The 19,816-nt window shown below is 42.8% G+C and overlaps 1 protein-coding gene across 4 annotated transcripts in view; it reads left to right on the plus strand.

Moving 5' to 3' along the window:
• myo7ab (myosin VIIAb) overlaps positions 1–19,816 on the plus strand; it is a 56,595-nt gene that overhangs the window by 28,932 nt on the left and 7,847 nt on the right. For 3 of the 4 annotated variants that reach the window (XM_086309451.1, XM_086309454.1, XM_086309452.1), the window contains 16 exons: positions 942–1,259; positions 4,739–4,948; positions 5,600–5,776; positions 5,862–5,951; positions 6,977–7,104; positions 8,246–8,372; positions 9,465–9,584; positions 13,142–13,315; positions 13,595–13,822; positions 14,590–14,760; positions 14,842–14,959; positions 15,059–15,185; positions 16,193–16,362; positions 16,443–16,633; positions 18,922–19,046; positions 19,134–19,291. In XM_086309451.1, the coding sequence (XP_086165577.1) occupies positions 942–1,259; positions 4,739–4,948; positions 5,600–5,776; positions 5,862–5,951; positions 6,977–7,104; positions 8,246–8,372; positions 9,465–9,584; positions 13,142–13,315; positions 13,595–13,822; positions 14,590–14,760; positions 14,842–14,959; positions 15,059–15,185; positions 16,193–16,362; positions 16,443–16,633; positions 18,922–19,046; positions 19,134–19,291 (2,632 nt within the window). The remainder of the gene's footprint in view (positions 1–941; positions 1,260–4,738; positions 4,949–5,599; positions 5,777–5,861; positions 5,952–6,976; positions 7,105–8,245; positions 8,373–9,464; positions 9,585–13,141; positions 13,316–13,594; positions 13,823–14,589; positions 14,761–14,841; positions 14,960–15,058; positions 15,186–16,192; positions 16,363–16,442; positions 16,634–18,921; positions 19,047–19,133; positions 19,292–19,816) is intronic. The other variant, XM_086309453.1, reaches the window with a different exon arrangement.

Raw genomic sequence — 19,816 nt, forward strand, 5'->3', positions numbered from 1 at the left:
TAAACTCTGTTGGCCTAAATTATGTCACCATAAAACTATTTTTAACACATTATGTTACACCGATTTTATATAAAAGTCTGTAAAGCTGTTTTCATACATGCACTGCAGCTCTGAGCTGTGATAAACACGATTCGATGGATTCACATGTGAGAATGCAAATGTCCCATGTAGTCAGGTCAGTCTTTAACCTGCCGGCGCTGACATGCTGGTTCTCAGAGTATTTCCAGTTGCTCGGTGCAGACTGTTTTCCCCTGTGTGCTACATCTTTGAGAGCATAAATGTGGGTAATATCCTGACCTGAGTCTCAGGAAATTGTCCAGAATTTATGTGTGAAAACTGCTTTTGTAAACTATGGAAATGTTTGTTAGCTTTTCAACTTTTTCAGGGTAAAATTGCTATTTTTATATGATTTTTTCCCCTGAAGACTGTTAAATAAAATATTGTATTTTGTAAATGTTTGCTTAATCTCATTTTCTTATTAAATTGAATGTTCGGGGAACTGTAATATTCTCAAACATGTCTGCAGTTCAAGCGAAGAGCGTGAGGTCTCTAGGAGCACCGCAGCAGAGCGGGTGACAGACCAGAGGCGGCTGCTGCTGCGTGTTATCATGTTAAACATGTTCATGTGTCAGAGTGTTACAGTGTTGACCTCTGCACTGTTTTTATTCATTGTTGGTTATGTTAGTGTGTAGAAGTTTAGATTTATTCTTCTGTGAATAGCTCATACTTCATGTCGTGTTCAGCTTTAAACAATATTCATAATCTTTGTTGACTATTATCTAATGATAATGATTTGGTAGATTAGTGTCTACTCTAGTTTTGACTAACAGTTAATAGAGAGCAAGACAAACAATAAGATAACAGAGAAAATGTAAGCATAATGCTCCATCTTCCTCTGTGAACTCTTGTCCCTCTGTTCCTCCTCTCACCTCCCTCTACAGCTGCAGCATCGACTGGAAGCTGAGCGCCAGCGCCTGGCTGAGGAGGAGCAGCTGCGAAACCAGATGACAGTTCGGCGGGCGAAGGCTGAGGCTGAAAGGAAACACCAGGAGCGGCTCATCCAGCTGGCACAGCAGCAAGAGGACAGGGAGCGGGAGGAAAAGGAGGAGTCGAGGAGGAAGAAGGAGCTGCTGGAGCAGATGGAGAGGGAGAAGGAGCAGCCAGTCAACCACTCGGACATGGTTGACCGTATGTTTGGTTTCTTGGGGAACTCCGGGCCACTGCCCAACCAGGATGGACAGGCACCAGCTGGTTTTGAAGTATGTATATGTGGGTTTTGTAGTCCAGAAAAGATGTCTGATTAAATCATCCATTAGCTAGGATTCCCCCCTCCGGTTTTTGAGGGGGACACATGGGGTTCTTGGGATTTTTTTCCAGGAAATGTCAAATATGTAATTTCCTTAATTTCTGGTAATCTGTGCATGCCCCTGCATGCATTTATGATGGAAATAGTATAAAGATAATATCCTTGGCCCTAAAGAGGTTGCATGAATACTTCAACTCCTTCAGAATGGAATATCAATACATGTCATTGCCAAGAGGTGTGCTGTGTCTCCTATCTCAATGTCAAGAACATGGAGACAGGCAATTACTTGAGGAGAGCTGGACAGGGCCATAGAAGACTCTTAACCCATCACTGGACCAGTATCTGCTCCTTTGTGCGAGGAGGAACAGAATGAGCACTGCCAGAGCCACAAAATGACCTCCCGCAGGCCACTGGTGTGAATGTGTTCACACATTATTACTTCTAGGCTACTACTGTCATTCATTATTATCAGGATGTGCTAAAAACTCCCTGAAAAGCCTTCAGTTAATTCAAAATGCTGCAGCAAGAGTACTGATGGGGACTAGAAAGAGAGAACATATTTCTGCTCTATTGGCTTCCCTTCATTGCCTCCCTGTTAAATCCAGAATTGAATTCAAAATCCTGCTCCTCACATACAAGGTCTTAAATAATCATCTCATCTTAATGACCTTGTAGTACCATATCACCCCATTAGAGCACTTCGCTCTCGCACTGCAGGCCTACTTGTTGTTCCTAGAGTATTTAAAAGTAGAATGGGAGGGAGAGCCTTCAGTTTTCAGGCCCCTCTTCTGTGGAACCAGCTTCCAGTTTGGATTCAGGAGACAGACACTATCTCTACTTTTAAGATTAGGCTTAAAACTTTCCTTTTTGCTAAACCATATAGTTAGGGCTGGATCAGGTGACCCTCAATCCTCCCTTAGTTATGCTGCAATAGGTGTAGGCTGCTGGGATATTCCCATGATGCATTGAGTTTTTCTTCTTCAGTCACCTTTCTCACTCTTCAGTCACCTCTCTGCATTGAATCACGCTTGTTATTAATCTCTGTCTCTCTTCCACAACATGTCTTCTATCCTGTCTTCCTTCTCTCTCCCCAACCATTTGCGACAAATGGCCCCGCCCCACCCTGAGCCTGGTTCTGCCGGAGGTTTCTTCCTGTTAAAATTTGAGTTTTTCCTTCCCACTGTCGCTAAAGTGCTTGCTCATTGGAGGTCATACACTGAACAAAAATATAAACGCAACACTTTTGTTTTTGCTCCCATTCCCCATGGGATGGACGTAGAGACCTAAAATTCATTCCAGATACACAATATAACCATCCCTCCCAAACAGTGGTCACAAATCAGTCCAAATGTGTGGTAGTGGGCACATCTGCTATATTGAGATAATCCATCCCACCTCACAGGTGTGCCACATCAGGATGCTGATCTGACATCATGAGTAGTGCACAGGTGTACCTCAGACTGCCCACAACAAAAGGCCACCCTGGAATGTGCAGTTTTGTCTCACAGCAAAATGCCACAGATGCCACAAGCAATGAGGGAGCGTGCAATTGGCATGCTGACAGCAGGAATGTCAACCAGATCTATCGCCCGTGCATTGAATGTTCATTTCTCAACCATAAGCCGTCTCCACAGGCGTTTCAGAGAATATGGCAGCACATCCAACCGGCCTCACAACCGCAGACCTCGTGTAACCACACCAGCCCAGGACCTCCACATCCAGCAGGTTCACCTCCAAGATCGTCTGAGACCAGCCACCCAGACAGCTGCTGGAACAATTGGTTTGCACAACCAAACAATTTCTGCACAAACTGTCAGAAACTGTCTCAGGGACGCTCAACTGCATGCCCGTCGTCCTCATCGGGGTCTTGACCTGACTCCAGCTCGTCGCCGTAACAGACTTGTGTGGGCAAATGCTCACATTCGATGGCGTCTGGCACGTTGGAGAGGTGTGCGCTTCACGGATGAATCATGGTTCACATTGTTCAGGGCAGATGGCAGCTGAGAATGTCCCAGTTCTTGCATGGCCAGCATACTCACCGGACATGTGCCATTGAGCATGTTCGGGATGTGCTTGACCGGCGTATACGACAGCGTGTACCAGTTCCCACGAATATCCAACAACCTCGCACAGCCATTGAAGTGGAGTGGACCAACTGTGGACCAACATTCCACAGGCCACAATTGACAATCTGATAGACTCCATGCGACGATGTGTTGCACTGCATGAGGCAAATGGTGGTCACACCAGATACTGACCGGTTCTGGGTCCCCAGACCCCCAATAGCGCAAAAAACTGCACATTCCAGGGTGGCCTTTTGTTGTGGGCAGTCTGAGGTACACCTGTGCACTACTCATGATGTCAGATCAGCATCCTGATGTGGCACACCTGTGAGGTGGGATGGATTATCTCAATATAGCAGATGTGCCCACTACCACACATTTGGACTGATTTGTGACCACTGTTTGGGAGGGATGGTTATATTGTGTATCTGGAATGAATTTTAGGTCTCTACGTCCATCCCATGGGGAATGGGAGCAGTAACAAAGGTGTTGCGTTTATATTTTTGTTGAGTGTATGATTGTTGGGTTTTTTCTCTGTATGTATTATTGTAGGGTCTACCTTACAATATAAAGCACCTTGAGGCGACTGTTGTTGTGATTTGGCGCTGTATAAATAAAACTGAATTGAATTGAATGTCTGACCAAAAAAATCTGAAAAAACTTTATGAGAGTGGTCTGAGTGCTGACTTCCTTTATTGGGCCCTGTGCTGACTGCCTGGCATCATAGCGCCTGACTGACATTTGCCATAGAAAGCCAAAATTGGCAGGACCAACACTGGCACCCCGCGCGTTTCACAGATGAGATTCACTTTGAGCACACTTTGAGCACATGTGACAGATGTGAAAAGGTCCAATCATGTTGCCTGCAACATCATTCACAAATGACAGTGGCTCAATGGTGGTCTGGTAAGGCATATCCACAGAGGGATGCACAGACCTCTACAGGCTAGGCAACAGGACCCTGACTGCTGTTCGGTATCAGGATGTAATCCTTGGACCCATGTCAGACCCTATGCTGGTGTAGTGGGTCCTGGGTTCCTCCTGGTCCACGGAAATGCTCCGGCTCATGTGGTAAAAGTATGCAGGCAGTTCCCGGAGTCCAATAGTAAACCTCTGAGACATTCTGTTTCTGTCCAGTCGACACCACCAGGTTCCACCTCAGACTTAGTGATGCCATGGTCCTAGTCTACACTGAGGGTTTTAGTACTATTTAGATGTAGGAAGTGAATGGTTTGTTTGGTCCTCACCAAGAACAGTGTTCAGTGTTTTGGTCTCTGGTTTTTGGCTGATTTAAATGTTTCACTCTCCTTTCAGCTCTTCTGTTTTTTGTCTCCTAGAAATTTCTCTCACATATCATTTTGTTTCTCAGGATTTGGAAAACACGCCTTGTGGTGAGGAAGCTGAAGAGGAGGTTTTGAGCGAGGCTCCCCCGTTACCTGACGAGGAAGAGGAGGATTTGTCAGAGTATAAATTCTCCAAGTTTGCAGCCACCTACTTCCAGGGTGTCTCCATCCACACCTACATCAGACGGCCACTGAAACAACCTCTGCTTTTCCACGAGGACGAAGGAGACCAGCTGGTGAGGCTGACCTTCGATCTCAATCCCAAAGCCTTTTACAGCCCCCGATCATCTATTTAAGTTATTCGTATTATGTGTTAATGGGCTCAGCAGATTTACACACGTACCGGCTGCTGAGCCGATTACGAATATGTTTTGGGCGAAAAAACCAAGTTAAACTGTCACGCTTTTTGTCCTTTTTCTGGAAAAAGAAGAGAACACAACCATATCACCAAAAATGTTGGTTTTTCAGTTTAGTTTTGGTATGAATAAATTGTTAATTTTCTTATTATAACACATAACACAATCCAATCATCTTAGAAAGTTCTTACTGAGACGGCAAAACAGTCACACCTACACAAAGGGACCTTGTAACTCCTCGTTAGCAGAAAGTCAGAGTTCAGACATGTGAATGATCAACTAAAATCCTCTGGGCTTCAAACACTGGCCTACTAAAATGTTTACAATGCTTTACTCTTGACTGCTAGTGGTGCTACAATATAGGCTGTAACCTACAGAAAAAGAGTCTCAAAGCTGGTGATTTTTTATTTATTTTTATAAATCAGAGATAATGCTGTAGAATAATTTTGAAATCACTCTAACGTGTATAATGAAAAATCAGGTGATTTCAAAAAAGTTTTTCTTATTGGCCATATTTGACCTGTCCTCCAGGCGGCTTTAGCTGTATGGATCACTGTGTTGAGGTTCATGGGCGACCTCCTGGAACCCAAATGCCCGATGGTCATCAACGACGGCAGCGAGAAGATCCCCGTCATGACAAAGATCTATGAAACCCTCGGCAAGAGGACCTACAAGCGAGAGCTGCAGGAGCTGCAGGTGGAGGGAGAGGTGAGAGGATGCTGGGGATTGTATGAGTCGTTACAGATTGTCAGGTCAGAGCCTCCAAAATGTCATCTCCTGTTTGTACCTACAGAACAGCTCCATAGACAGCCAGAAGAGGAACAGCGTCAGGCATAAACTCGTGTCACTCACTCTGAAGAGGAAGTCCAAGATCACTGAGGAGGTGAGAAACACATCACTTCTTTTCAGCTGATCTAAGTAAATAATTTATTTAACATGTCCCATGTTTTCCACTTTTAATCATAGGGTGACGTGATAACAGTATATAACCAAACCTTAAAAGAGTGTTAACTTAAACAAAAGAAATGGGAGAACCTGGACAAAAATGGCGGTGTAGTCAGTACCGTCAGTGGTGACTCCAGTTTGGTGGCTGTTCTATGGGGTGTGTATATGTGTCCCATATTATATGTGTTGTACCGAGTCAATCAACTGAAAGGGAATGAACAGTTATGCCTATAACTTCTGCTCCCTGAAGGAGAGGAACGGGGTACAACACAAGATTGCCCCGCTATGCCCCGCCCCAACTTGGCTTGGTGAAGACTGCTATCGAACTGAGGGATCATTGTGATGATGGGCTATATGTGCAGATGAGCCTGTGTGCATGTCATCACAGTCATCACAGGTCATCTGCCTTAAAGCTGCTAATAGAGATTTCTTCAGCCAGGACATGCAGAGGTGTGATATCCCATCTTATTTGTGTTGTACCTCATTCCTTTCCTTCGGGGAACAGAAGTTATAGGCATAACTGTTTGGGGTTTTTTCAAGCACTGGGACACTTGGACACCGGGAAACTGAAGGTGGCACACCGGTGCAGTGTTGCACTGTTGCCTCACCTTGAACAGATCCTACATTTGCTGTAATGTTTGCATATTTTCCCTGTACCTACATAGATAATGTCTGACTTGATAACATAGAGATCCAAAGACAAGCCTGTTAGGTTACCTGGTGGTTCTCAGTTGGATGTGAGGGCCCATGTTTTTTCTCTTCGTTAGCCTTGTGATGGATCAGTAACCAGTCCAGGGTGTACCCCACCTCTTAACCACAACAGCTGGGGTAGACTTCTTGTTGGGAAGTTTTTTACCACTATAGCCCAAAGAGTGAAAAAAAAAATCCAAACGTTTCTTGGATTCTGCAAATTTAAGCTCAAAACCTTCAAATTAATGCTTTTCTCTGTAACGCTGATGGCAGGTCACCAGGCGGCTGACAGAGGGGGACTACAGTCTCCAGGGAAACAGCATGCTGGAGGACCGACCCACCTCCAACCTGGAGAAACTTCACTTCATCATCGGCAACGGCATCTTGCGGCCCACCCTCAGGTGACCCATGAGTGTCATCGGCACTAAATAGAGGCTGCTCCTAGAAGCAGCAGTGAGGGATGAAGATGTTGCTTGCGGCAGCATGACGATGCTTTATCGATGTTTTTGGACCAAGCAAATGACGCACTGATGTTTTTGCTTTCTGGAGTTGATGAAAAACTTCAAGATTTATTCTGATTGTAGATTTTGTCTTGAATTGAAATGAATAGGTTTGTTGAAATCAGATGGCTTTTTCGGCTAAATTCAAGTGTGGAGAGCGTTACTCCTGTGAGTGTGGAGCTTGAATAGTTAGTGTGGAGAGAGGTTTACTTTCATACCATGATTATTAAAAGTATGTCTTATTAAGTTAAAGCTATTGAGATGATTCTGGCTTGTGCATTTACTACAACCGTTCAGAACAGTCAAAATTAAAGGTCTCATAATCTGCAGACATATACTCCTCCTGTCTGCTTCACAGAGAGTCACTTTCCACTGTATGGTTTTGTAAACTATTAGAGACTCTAATTCACATCTTAGAGGAAGCCCACATACGAGATGCTGCAACACAGTTTAAGAAACTTAAAGGAAAAGAAAAATAAATTTCTCACAAAGACGGAACACAAATAAGGCAAAAACAGAAAATCTCCTGTAACTCAGCAATTAATAACTAATGCTATAAACGGTAATATTTAAACAAAATGGGATGATTAGTTAAAAAGGGAAGATAATTTGGAAACCAAAGTAAAATTTATTAAAATTATTAACAGAAAGAATTTTTAATATTGGAGAAACAGAGAAATGATTCAGATTCAGCACAAAACCTGGTCACTCTCCATTTTTTGTTGGGTCTTAGAAACTGCCAGAGGAGTCCTGCCTCAGCATCTGTTGAGCTCGGGTTCACTGGGCTTTAGCAATTTAAAGACACAGTGTTAAATAGAAACCATTTTATGCTGTTGGCATAGCAGACCTGGAGTATGTTCTGTATGGAATATTTGGCGATAGATCACCTCGCTGCAGGAACACAGTCCCTACATCCAGATGCTGCGCAATCCTCTTTGGAAAGTTTTTTTAAATGGGGTCTAATTTGATTTAGCTGTGGTGACTGTCTCGTGTATTGAAGAAGGCCTCTGATCTGTTTGTTGAATGTTGTCCTCTGCCTCAGAGACGAGATCTATTGTCAGATCTGCAAGCAGCTCAGCCAGAACCCGTCCAAAAGCAGCCACGCCCGCGGCTGGATCCTGCTGTCCCTCTGCGTGGGCTGCTTCGCCCCCTCCGAGAAGTTCGTCAAAGTAAGAAACGTATTTCTGATGGGAAACTTGATGATAAAACCTCACGGTTAACTGGTGAAAATTGCAACTCATTTAAAAACTGAAATGGGAAAAAAATAACCACAATTGTAACTGCAGTGTCACCATTTTTGCACTTTTACACGCTCAGTTTTTCACTTGTATCTTCACGTTACTGATATTTGCCCACCACTGCCTGTTTAAAGTGTTTTGTGGTACTCACTGTTTCGGCCCTATGCCGCCTGCAGTACCATTATTTTCATCCATGTAATTGTACTGCACATGAAAGGTCAGGAACAAAAAGAAAATTCATTTAATAATAATATATTACAGATGATTTAAATTTGACCATAAAATAAAGAAATAATGGTAAACTGCAATAAATAAGCATGTCAACAGAAATTTACAAAAAAAAAAACACGACCGGGTTTCAAATGTGGCTGATGTTTCTAATCAGCCACCTAACAATGTTTCTTCCTTTTTACTAATGTTGGTCAGCCAGCTAATCCAAAGCAGACATGTGTAAAAGATAAAGTCATATACACTACGAACAAAGATATAATCTTTTGTTTTCCGGCAGTGGATTTCAGTCCAGGAGAGCAGATGGGACAGATCTATAACTCGATCCACTCGCATTCAGTCAGTAAACAGTAGTCTGTCCGTCTCCACCATCACCATCAGCAGGTCTGATGGCTGAGAATCAGTTTAAGTCCTCAAAGAAGTAAAAGCTTAAAATAAAGTAGTCAAAGGGAGAATCTCAAAGATTTCATCTGCAGTTTGATCATTGCAAGAATTCATTTAAAAAAAAAACATAGCAAAAGTTTTCTGGTCTGACTCAAAACAAAATATTACATCTGAAAATCACGTTTAGCTTTAGAAACTTTTAATTAACTTTTTTTCCTGACTGATTTGAGTAAAATTGAGTTATGAGTTTGATTTCATTTATGTAAACAGAATAAATATAATGCTGTGTGTCAGTGCCTTTGGTATGTCTTTGGTATGTCACACCTTTAACCTTTAAACTGCTCAGGGCTGTAAACGGCCTTTATGTCAGTAATACGATGAATATTTCTCTTCTCTCTGCTCTTTTATCAGTATCTACGGACATTTTTGAAAAACGGTCCTCCGGGTTATGCTCCCTACTGCGAGGAGAGGTTGAGGAGGACGTTTGTCAACCGCACTCGGATGCAGCCACCGTCTTGGTTGGAACTGCAGGTGCCAAAAATCTTTCTGCTCTGTGTCGTCAAGTCCAGTGAATCCAGTTTGTCAAGTGTCTCATCTTTTAACTGGAAGCATTTGCAACAGTAAATTGATGGGATTATCAGCGTTTGTTGTTCTGTTTGTGGTTTTTAGGAATTTGCAAAGCATGTAGCTAATGCTGTCACTGTTATCACTGAGTAACAGTTACAAAGCTCACTGTGTGCTGAGGGAGTGTCCAGTTTAGCTAAAATCTGTATTAAATAATAACTGTTTGTTGAAATACATCTATAACTATATAACTGTAATAAATATCAGCATTAAATATTAGAAACTAGAATTAGCTGAAAATAACTGAGAGCTTATTATAATAAATATTTTCATATCATTCCACTGGTTTTCATACTTTGGTTTGAAAACGGAGATGATTTTAAGATAGTTTTTATACTGTTTTTCAGGTGTTTAAAATGTTACATTACATACATGAAGAAACATCTAGAAAGCCTGACGATGTTTTACATCAAATTACCGTAAACTGTAAAACTTTACAAAAAACAGCTAAATGTAGCTAGTTTATTAAAATTCAGTGTTCTTTACTATATTTATTCTCTCTTAAATTCTCATTAAAACATCAACTCGTGTGATCCGGAAGAAGCCATTGGTCCTTCTTTAATTTTAAATTTATTTATCAAAGTTTGGATCAAGAGGACTGTAGCAGCAACCTTCTGACCTTCTTTGTCAGTTTCTGACTCGTGTTTCTCAGGAGGCAGCTCGCTCTTTCTCCTATTCAGTAACCACAATGAGGCAGACATCAAAAATAAAGGATAAAAGTTTATTTATTCCACACAAAACCAATAATTACAAAACAAAATAACCACAATCAAACATCACAAATTAAAGACCTCAACAAAAAATTTAAATCTGTAATGACTGATCAAAAACTGAAATTAAATTTGAATTTTTATACTTTGTATACTTTTTCATCTCTTCTTTTTGTGGTTTTCTACAGGTTAATTATCTTTAATATCAATAATGGTTTTTTTTTTACAGGTGGTTGGATGGTAGAGGTTGTAATATTTATATTTTGAAGTGAGCCTATAACACCACAATGCTGTATAGCTAAGATAAGATAAGATAAGATAAGATAAGATAGAACTTTATTAATCCCTCGGGTGGGTTCCTCTGGGAAATTCGACTTCCAAAAAGCACAGCAACGACCGAAGTTACAGTTACAGAATTGTTATATATATATATATATATATACACACACACACACACACATATATAAATACAGAGACAAATATAAATAAAATATACAAAGGGGATAAATAGAATAAATAGGAATAAAAAATAAAAATACAAGTGAATTGCACATTTCAAGTATTGAGTCTATTGCACTGTTGACTATTTACAAAAAGTATTGCACAAGGTATTGTACAGTGAGGTGAAGAGGCACTACAGCTTAGTTGTTCCCCCCTCCTTTGTCCTCCTGTTTCCCCTCCCTCTCCCCTCCAGAGAGGAGTTAAACAGTCTGATGGCGTGTGGGACAAAGGAGTTTTTAAGTCTGTTAGTTCTTGTCTTGGGGAGAAGCAACCTGTCACTGAACAGACTCTTCTGATTGTTTATGGCCGTGTGCAGAGGATGCCCAGCATTGTTCATAATGTCCATCAGTTTCTTTAATGTCCTTTTCTCTGCCACTGTCACCAGAGTGTCCAGCTTCATGCCGACCACAGAGCTAGCCCTCCTGATCAGTTTCTCCAGCCTGGATGAGTCCTTCTTTGCTGTGCTGCTCCCCCAGCACACCACAGCATAGAAAAGTACTCCAGCAACCACCGACTGGTAAAACATCCTCAGGAGCTTCCTGCAGATGTTAAAAGACCTCAGCCTCCTGAGGAAGTACAGTCGGCTTTGGGCTTTTTTATACAGGTGCTCTGTGTTGCATGACCAGTCCAGTTTATTGTCCACCCACAGCCCGAGGTACTTGTACTTGTTGACCACCTCCACCTCCTCCCCCTCTATCTGAACCGGCAGTGGACCTTCTCTGGACCTCCCGAAGTCCACAACCAGTTCCTTAGTCTTTGAGGTGTTGAGTTGCAGGTGGTTTGTGTGACTCCATGCGACAAAGTTCCTCACCAGACTTCTGTACTCCTCTTCCTGATCATCCCAGATACACCCCATGATGGCCGTGTCATCTGCAAACTTCTGAATATGGCATAATTCAGAGTTGTAGCAGAAGTCAGAGGTGTACAGGGTGAAGAGAAGAGGGGACAGCACAGTTCCCTGTGGTGCTCCTGTGCTGCTGACCACAGTGTCAGACGTGATGTCCTTCAGCCTGACGTACTGTGGTCTGTCGGTGAGGTAGTCGGAGATCCAGGCCACCAGGCAGGGGTCCACCTCCATCCTGTTCAGTTTTTCCTGAAGCATACAGGGCCGGATGGTATTAAAGGCACTGGAAAAGTCAAGAAACAGTATCCTGACCGTGCCTTTTCCCCCATCCAGGTGTGAGTGGGCTCTGTGTAGGAGGTACAGGATGGCATCCTCCACTCCGACACCCGCCTTGTATGCAAACTGTAGTGGGTCCTGGGCATGTTGTACCTGTGGTCAGAGGAAGTTGAGGAAGAGCCGCTCTAGAGTCTTCATAAGATGTGACGTCAGTGCCACCGGTCGGAAGTCATTCAGCTCATTGGGCCGGTTCTTTTTGGGGACCGGGACGATGCAGGATGTCTTCCATAGGGCGGGCACTCTCCCCAGTCGCAGACTGAGGTTGAAGACTCGTTGTAGCGGCTCCCCAAGTTCAGCAGCACACGCCTTTAGCATCCTAGGACACACCTTGTCTGGGCCTGCTGCCTTTCTGGGGTGAAGCTTCCTCAGTTGTCTCCTGACCTGATCCACTGTGACACTGGGAGATGTTTGGGAGGAGGGGAGGGGGGGAGATGTCTTGCTGCTGAGAGAGGGATTGGAGGAGGGGGGTGTCATGGTGTCAGGAAGGGGGGGAAGCGAGGGAGGCAGGAGAGTGGGGAGAGGACTCTGTAGTAAAGGTGAGGGTGGGGGGGTTGTGGGCTGGTCAAACCTGTTGAAGAAGTTGTTGAGTTCGTTTGCCTTCTCCACAGTCCCCCCCACTGTGCTTTTCTTGGTGTTGTGGCCTGTGATGGTTTTCACACCATTCCAGACCTCCCTCATATTGTTCCTCTCCAACTTCTGCTCCACCTTCCTCCTGTAGGTGTCCTTTGCTTCCCTCAGGCAGCGTTTCACCTCCCGCTGTGCTGCTTTCATCTCCTCCTTCACTTTGCTCCTGAAAGCCTTCTTCTTCATGTTGAGGACAGCTTTGACTTCCTGTGTTACCCACGGTTTGTTATTAGGATAACACCGTACCGTCTTAGCAGGGGCGACTGTGTCCACACAAAAGTTGAGGTAGTCTGTAAGACAGTGTGTCGCCCCCTCTATGTCCTCACCATGTGGGCTCAGGAGCACATCCCAGTCTGTGGTGTCATAGCAGTCTCTCAGAGCATCAGAGAGTTGTAGGACATCTTAACTGTTGCCTGTCTGAACACGAGTCTCATTGTTTTTCCCTCCAGGCCACAAAGTCTAAGAAGCCCATCATGCTCCCCGTGACATTCATGGACGGCACCACAAAGACACTCCTCGCAGATTCGGCTACCACAGCCAGCGAGCTGTGCAACGCACTGGCGGACAAAATCAGCCTGAAAGATCGCTTTGGCTTCTCGCTGTACATAGCTCTGTTTGACAAGGTAAAACACAGGCTCTACTGACAGCGAGGTTGTAACAGTTAACTATAACTAAGACGTTTGTCAGAAAACGTGCTTTGGTGCTCATCTGGGACGTCTGCACCTGTGTATTATGAATTTCCTAAATCTAACACGGAAGACAAACTTAAGTGAAATGATCAAACTAATACTTGGAACCAACTGAAACTAAATTTAAATAAACAATATTTTTTAAAATGAAAACATTTAGTCAGTTTGTTCAGATGTCATGGAGTTATTTAACTGCAAGTATGTGTTCATCAGGTGTCGTCTTTGGGCAGCGGTAACGATCACGTCATGGACGCCATCTCGCAGTGTGAGCAGTACGCAAAGGAGCAGGGCGCCCAGGAGAGGAATGCTCCCTGGAGGCTGTTCTTCAGGAAGGAGATCTTCAGCCCCTGGCACAACCCTGCCGAGGACTACGTTGCCACAAACCTCATTTATCAGCAGATCGTCCGGGGGGTGAAATTCGGAGAGTACCGCTGTGAGAGGGTGAGCCTCTGAGCTGTGTGCAACTCTGCATGCTTTGTGTAAAAGAGGGTGAGATACTGATGGATCCATATGGATCCACTGGAGTATGACTGTGTGAATATTACATTAAACCCACTTGAATGGGAGAATGAGTCTTGTAGTAAGAAAGGTTTCTGAGCATTTAAATAGAGTAGAAAAGCACTTTATAAGCACCATTATGTAATGTATGGTTGTAACGACAGTAGTATCACCCACTGGTTTCTGGAATTTGCACTTTAAAGCCTCAAGGTTTGCATTTTGTTATAACAATATAAGACAAGGCCTTGAGTGTATCAGCGAGACAAGACTGAGATGGTCTGGACATGTACAGAGGAGGGATAGTGGATATTGGACAAAGGATGGAGCTGCCAGACTGAAGACAAAGAGGATGGGGGACATGCAGAGGGCTGCCGTGACAGAAGAGCTTGAGCTAGTTTTGCAGCTTTTTGATCTACTCATCCTTCTTTGTTCTTCCAGTTTTATTATCCGATCGTAGGGTCGTCATCCAGTGCCGGATAGGGCACCAGTCTTCTGCAGGGCCAATGCAGAGTAACAGACAACTACTTCGTATTTACAAAATATACAGAATGGAGGGGTAGCTCTAGACTTTTGCACAGTACTGTATATTGATCAGCCCATCTGGTTCTCCTGATATGATCTTATCTACTTGAAAGAAGAGTTGATGGCAGGTTTCAGGTGTTGGGCTTGCTTTCTCCTGACCATTGCTTCACCCTGTATCTGTCTTGAAGGAGGAGGACTTGGCAGAACTGGCCTCTCAGCAGTACTACGTGGATTACGGCTCCGAGGTCCTCCAGGATCGTCTGCTCAGCCTCATTCCGTCCTACATCCCCGACAGAGAAATCACCTCCACTAAGACTGCAGAGAAGTGGGTTCAGCTCATCATCAGCGCCCATAAAAAGGTACCTTCTGGTCAAGTGATGAAAACCAGTCTTAATTTTGTGCTGTTTTCTGGGAGAATCTAACTAGAGCTCACTGTGCAGGGAGTACAAATTAAAAGGAGGGTAAACACGCAGAAGGTGAAGGAGGATGTGGTGGATTTTGCTCGTTTAAAGTGGCCTTTACTCTTCTCACGCTTCTACGAGGCCTTCAAATTCTCTGGTTGGTAAAACACTGTACCTATTTCTAAACTACTAAATGCTTTGTTCCCATCAGTGGTTGTGGATATTTTTTAATGGATGTGACCACATCTGCTCACAGGGCCTAGCCTGCCCAAGAATGACGTTATCGTAGCGGTGAACTGGACCGGCGTTTACTTTGTGGATGAACAGGAGCAGGTCCTTCTCGAGCTCTCTTTCCCAGAGATTATGGCTGTGTCCAGCAGCAGGTATGACAAACAGCCACAAATGCACCAAATGACAGGCACCCCAAAATAAAATACAAAGTATATTTGAGTTGTACAAAGTTAATAAGTGAATTAATTGCTGCTGGTTTCTTGGCATTTATATTGACCTTAAAGGTTCTCTACAAACAAACAATCGATTTGTTTGTCTTAACATCAGGAAAATCTTGGTTATTAATGGCGTCTTCCCACAACAACTTCTAAATCTGAAGCTGAAGAAATCTGATTATGTAGAGTCTATAAGAAAACAGCCTAATGGCTGTCTTGTGTTGCTTTATGACCTCAGAAAAACCTTCCCTGATGAGTTCATGGTCTTAATCGTTGCTTTCACCTCTGGTTGAACAGAGCATGATGTGTATTTTGTAAACATCCCATTTAGATAAAATGGGAGAATAGGTCATAGTATGAATTGGAGTAGGTCTAGCTTGTGATTGACAAGTTGCTAGCCATGTAAGCTATGTAAGCCTGAAGTATAAGAAGGGTTTCTGATTTGTCATATCTGGTTTAAAATGACATTCAAGCATCATCTAAATTAAATCTGTTTTATTTCATCCCAAAACAAGATGTGGAAAATTCAAGGTGTTCAATCATTTCTGTCATGGGGACTCAAATCACTGAATACTAGCACATGCTAGCAGGCATGCTATATTTTAGCTAACATTAGCCAGAATAAACAGGGTTTGCTCCTCAACCTAGCTAGCTAAATTCAGTTTTGCTAATTCTCAAGCCACACTATTTTGGATGCAACCAAGATAATCAGAGATGGTATCATTCTTTAATACTTCTTTAATACGTTAAAAAAATATTTACATATATAACGTTTAATTTCAAACAAGACTTTCTTCACTTCTGTGCTGATACAAATGATTGTAAGCATTACTTAATAAATATATTTTTATCATTTTTAAGTTTTTAGGGATCTTCTGCTTGTCAGAATTGCATCTTGTCCATATTTTGAACTATCATGGTTAAAGCAAAGTTTAACTTTGCAGAGGGGGTAAACTCCAGGGACAGAGCTTCACTCTGGCCACCATCAAAGGAGACGAGTATACGTTCACCTCCAACAATGCAGAGGACATCCGCGACCTGGTGGTCTCCTTCCTCGAGGGTCTAAGGAAGAGGTCCAAATATGTGGTGGGCCTGCTAGACTGCCTGAACCCACGTGAGATTCACTGATGAATTAGAAATAAAAAGGTGTTTTTAGGAGCAGAATGGTCAATCTGTTTGTCATCTCCCCGGCAGTAGGGGTAGATTCCAACTTCCTGAGTTTTGCTAAAGGAGATCTGATCATCTTGGACGAACATGACGGAGAGCATGTGATGAACTCTGGCTGGGCACACGGCGTCAATGACAGAACCAAACAGAGAGGGGACTTCCCTGCTGACTGTGTCTATGTGCTACCTACTATCACCCGACCACAGTATGATATAGTGGTGAGTGCAGTCAGAAAAATAATCTCTGTCTTCCAGATTCTGCTGGAATGTTTTTTTTTTTTAATCCAGCAGGTTGTTTTTACAGGACAGAACTAGAAGTCTAACCAGTTCTTCCAGTGTAAGTGATTTCAGGATGTCCCTGTGCAACAGTGTGTAGATATACCTGGTTATTGTAGCTAAGGCATTTGAATTATCCATGTGTGCAGCAGCAAATTTCTGTCAGGCTTGAAGGTGTCAGGGGCTTCTTTAATGTTTGGTACTTTCTCAATCCATCCATCCATTCTCTTCCACATATCCAATTTAGGGCCCCGGGGGCGCTGGGGCCTCTCCCAGCTGTCTTAGGGCGAGAAGCAAGGTACACAGCCATGCTGCCACTCTGTCGCATGGCTAACACATAGAAACAGGTTGAACCTTGGTGGTTCCTGGATTGTTCCTGAACATCATGACCGGTTTTCTCTCATTTTTGAGGGTGACAGTTTGGGTCTTCTTCTAGAACTTGGCAACATGGTTACATATCCGAATAACTTGGACCTAGAGCAGGGCGATATGACCAAAAGCATTTATCACGATATGCATTAGAAAATTTGCGATAACGACATAACTGACGATATAATTGACACTAGACAAAATACTTTACAACTCCACAACTTTTATTAGTGCAAAAAAACCCAACAATGTAGTTTCACTTAAACAAACAGCTGTTTTTTATGTGCATTAAAGTTATATAAAAATTTAACAGTGCAAATGCAAATTCCTTGCTGACAGTTTAACCAAAAGGCATTTCCAGTGGAAATTGGCCGACATATCCTCAGGATAACCATGTATAATATCCACAAAACTTAAAAAGAGGTTATATAGACAATACGGTAATATTATGTTGAAGCACAGTACGTATCACTCCACGAGGCTCTTGCCTACAGTAGCCGTAATGCTCCAACAATCCATCAAGCGGTGCGGCTTCGTAGCTTAGCAAAGTCGTACTAAAGCATTTGACAGATTTACGAGCGCCATGTACGACATAAAATCGTTTTGAGGTCAGTAAACACAACCAGAATTCATACATAAGGCACACGGGATTATAAGGGGCTCTGTCGACTTTCAGAAAAATCAAAGGATTTATTTTAAGTGTGCCGTATTTTCCAAACAACACGGTAATAACGACGGCCCGCTTGCATACTCTACCAAAAATAGTGCTTTGTTGTGAAGTTGCAGCATTTTTACAAACCAATTCTGGTTCATCCGTTTCATTCAACAATCTGCTTTCGCCCTTCTTATTCTCCGTTGCCGCCATGCTTTTTCCGGCATATGCGTATGAAAACAAAGGCACTGCACATGCGCGTTTTACCCATATTCTATTGCGATATTTTATTTTCTTATCGTTGCCCAACATGATACCGGTATTACTGTGAACGGTATTATATAGCCCAGCCCTACTTGTACCTACATACAATTATGTGAACTGATGGTTTTGGAAACTGCAGTTGTTCAGGAATGGCTCCAAGAGGCCTTCCCAACTTGTGTAAACCTGAAATTCTCTTGAAGTTACTTGAAGTTTCCTATTGTAAGTATTGGCCAATGCAATGAGTGCTGTCAAACAAATCCTTTAAAATAAAAATGACCATGACGGTTAAACTGTGTAAATGCTGATCTGACCTGTCAACACTCCAGCTTTGCTATTTTTTTTTTAATTAATGTCAACCAAACTGCCAGTCATCTACTAATTAAAATTTACACACAAAAAATCCTCACTGCACATATATTTTCAACACGTGTGAAAACAACCTGATTAAAGCACCATGTGAGCAGCTGCTGTCTCTCCAATTGTTAGCTATTAGCTGTCCACCATTTTTTTTTAGCAGTTTTTCTCCCAATTAACAAAAAACACAAAAATAAATATATGCTAGTCTCTCTGTGCAGCCAGCTGTGTTTAATGGCTGTCTACAAAGTGTCAAACACTAAAATATTACAGAAATATTGAATTTGCACATTGTATTATCATCAAAAGCACATCACTAGTTTTCTGCTTGGTATACTGTAACAGAAAAAAGTGCTTTAACCACACACTAAAAGCAAAAAACTCATGGATTCTGAAAGGAAGGTTTTGACAGAGATGTGGTTGTTGAACTCCAGGTATTGGCTGCTCATTAAAAGGAAAATTAACTTCCCAAAAGAATTTTTTCTTCCTAGAAAATGCTCTGAAATATGTTGATGTACTTTGCTGAATTAACCAGTTGGAAGGGTCAAATGCGAAAAAAATCCAATCTTCCTCCTGTTTTACTGTCTCTCAGGCTCTCGTCATCATGACTCCTGATCAGAGGCGCGAGTCTATCGGTTTGTCCCAGATTAACCTTTCGGACCAAGAGGATAAATCTAAGGCCTACACTCTGGAGGAGTTTTCCTACGACTACTTCAGGTAACTAAGTCTAATGTGAGGCTGTTTTAAGTACAAATGATGTTAAAAAAAAATGTGTGAAAGTTTCTTCGAACCACTGTTCTTCAGGCCTCCTCCAAAGAGTACTCTGAGCAGGGTGGTGATCTCGAAAGCTCGAGGGAAGGAGCGTCTGTGGAGCTGCACCCGCGAGCCTCTCAAACAGCCTCTATTGAAGAAAGTCCTGGCTCACGACGAGCTCTCCCAGGAGGCCTGCCTTGCCTTCATAGATATCCTTTAGGAGAGGGCGTGATTGATCATATGTTTGGCTTTCTCGTTTGCGTTTTTCCTCTGGTGCTTTTGTTACATCAGAGCAGGTAATTAACTTTCCCAAGGGACCATATGAGAAAGTGGAGGTGTTGTGAAGGGCTCAGTTCAGTTCTGATAAATATTAATTTTGTTTCTTTATAAACTGCTACTGGTAAGAATGGATGTTACAGGCATCCAAGCCTGCAGTTACGCCTGTCGACCAAACCCCCCATGAAAGTTACTCACTGTTGTTTGTGATTTTGATGGGAATCATAAGCTGGTCTTGACTGCTCCATCGCTAGCAAAGGTTTAGCTGTTTTTGTAGCGATTGAAACTGTAATATTTAATCTGCTCTATACAAAGAAAACATGCTTTTTAATGCTGGTAGGTTAGTAATTTTAACATGAGTTTATAGAGATGAACTCTGTTTTTTGGAGCCAGCCAAGTGGCCATCAGAGGAAGTTTGCTGCTTGGTTATTTCCAGTCAGCCATACTGCCTGACCTGT

This window comes from Aulonocara sp. 'chitande type north' Nkhata Bay, linkage group LG10 (genome assembly GCF_057382095.1).
Source record: "Aulonocara sp. 'chitande type north' Nkhata Bay isolate Kocher_YH1m ecotype deep benthic linkage group LG10, A_spYH_male_GT1.1, whole genome shotgun sequence".
Taxonomy (NCBI): domain Eukaryota; kingdom Metazoa; phylum Chordata; class Actinopteri; order Cichliformes; family Cichlidae; genus Aulonocara; species Aulonocara sp. 'chitande type north' Nkhata Bay.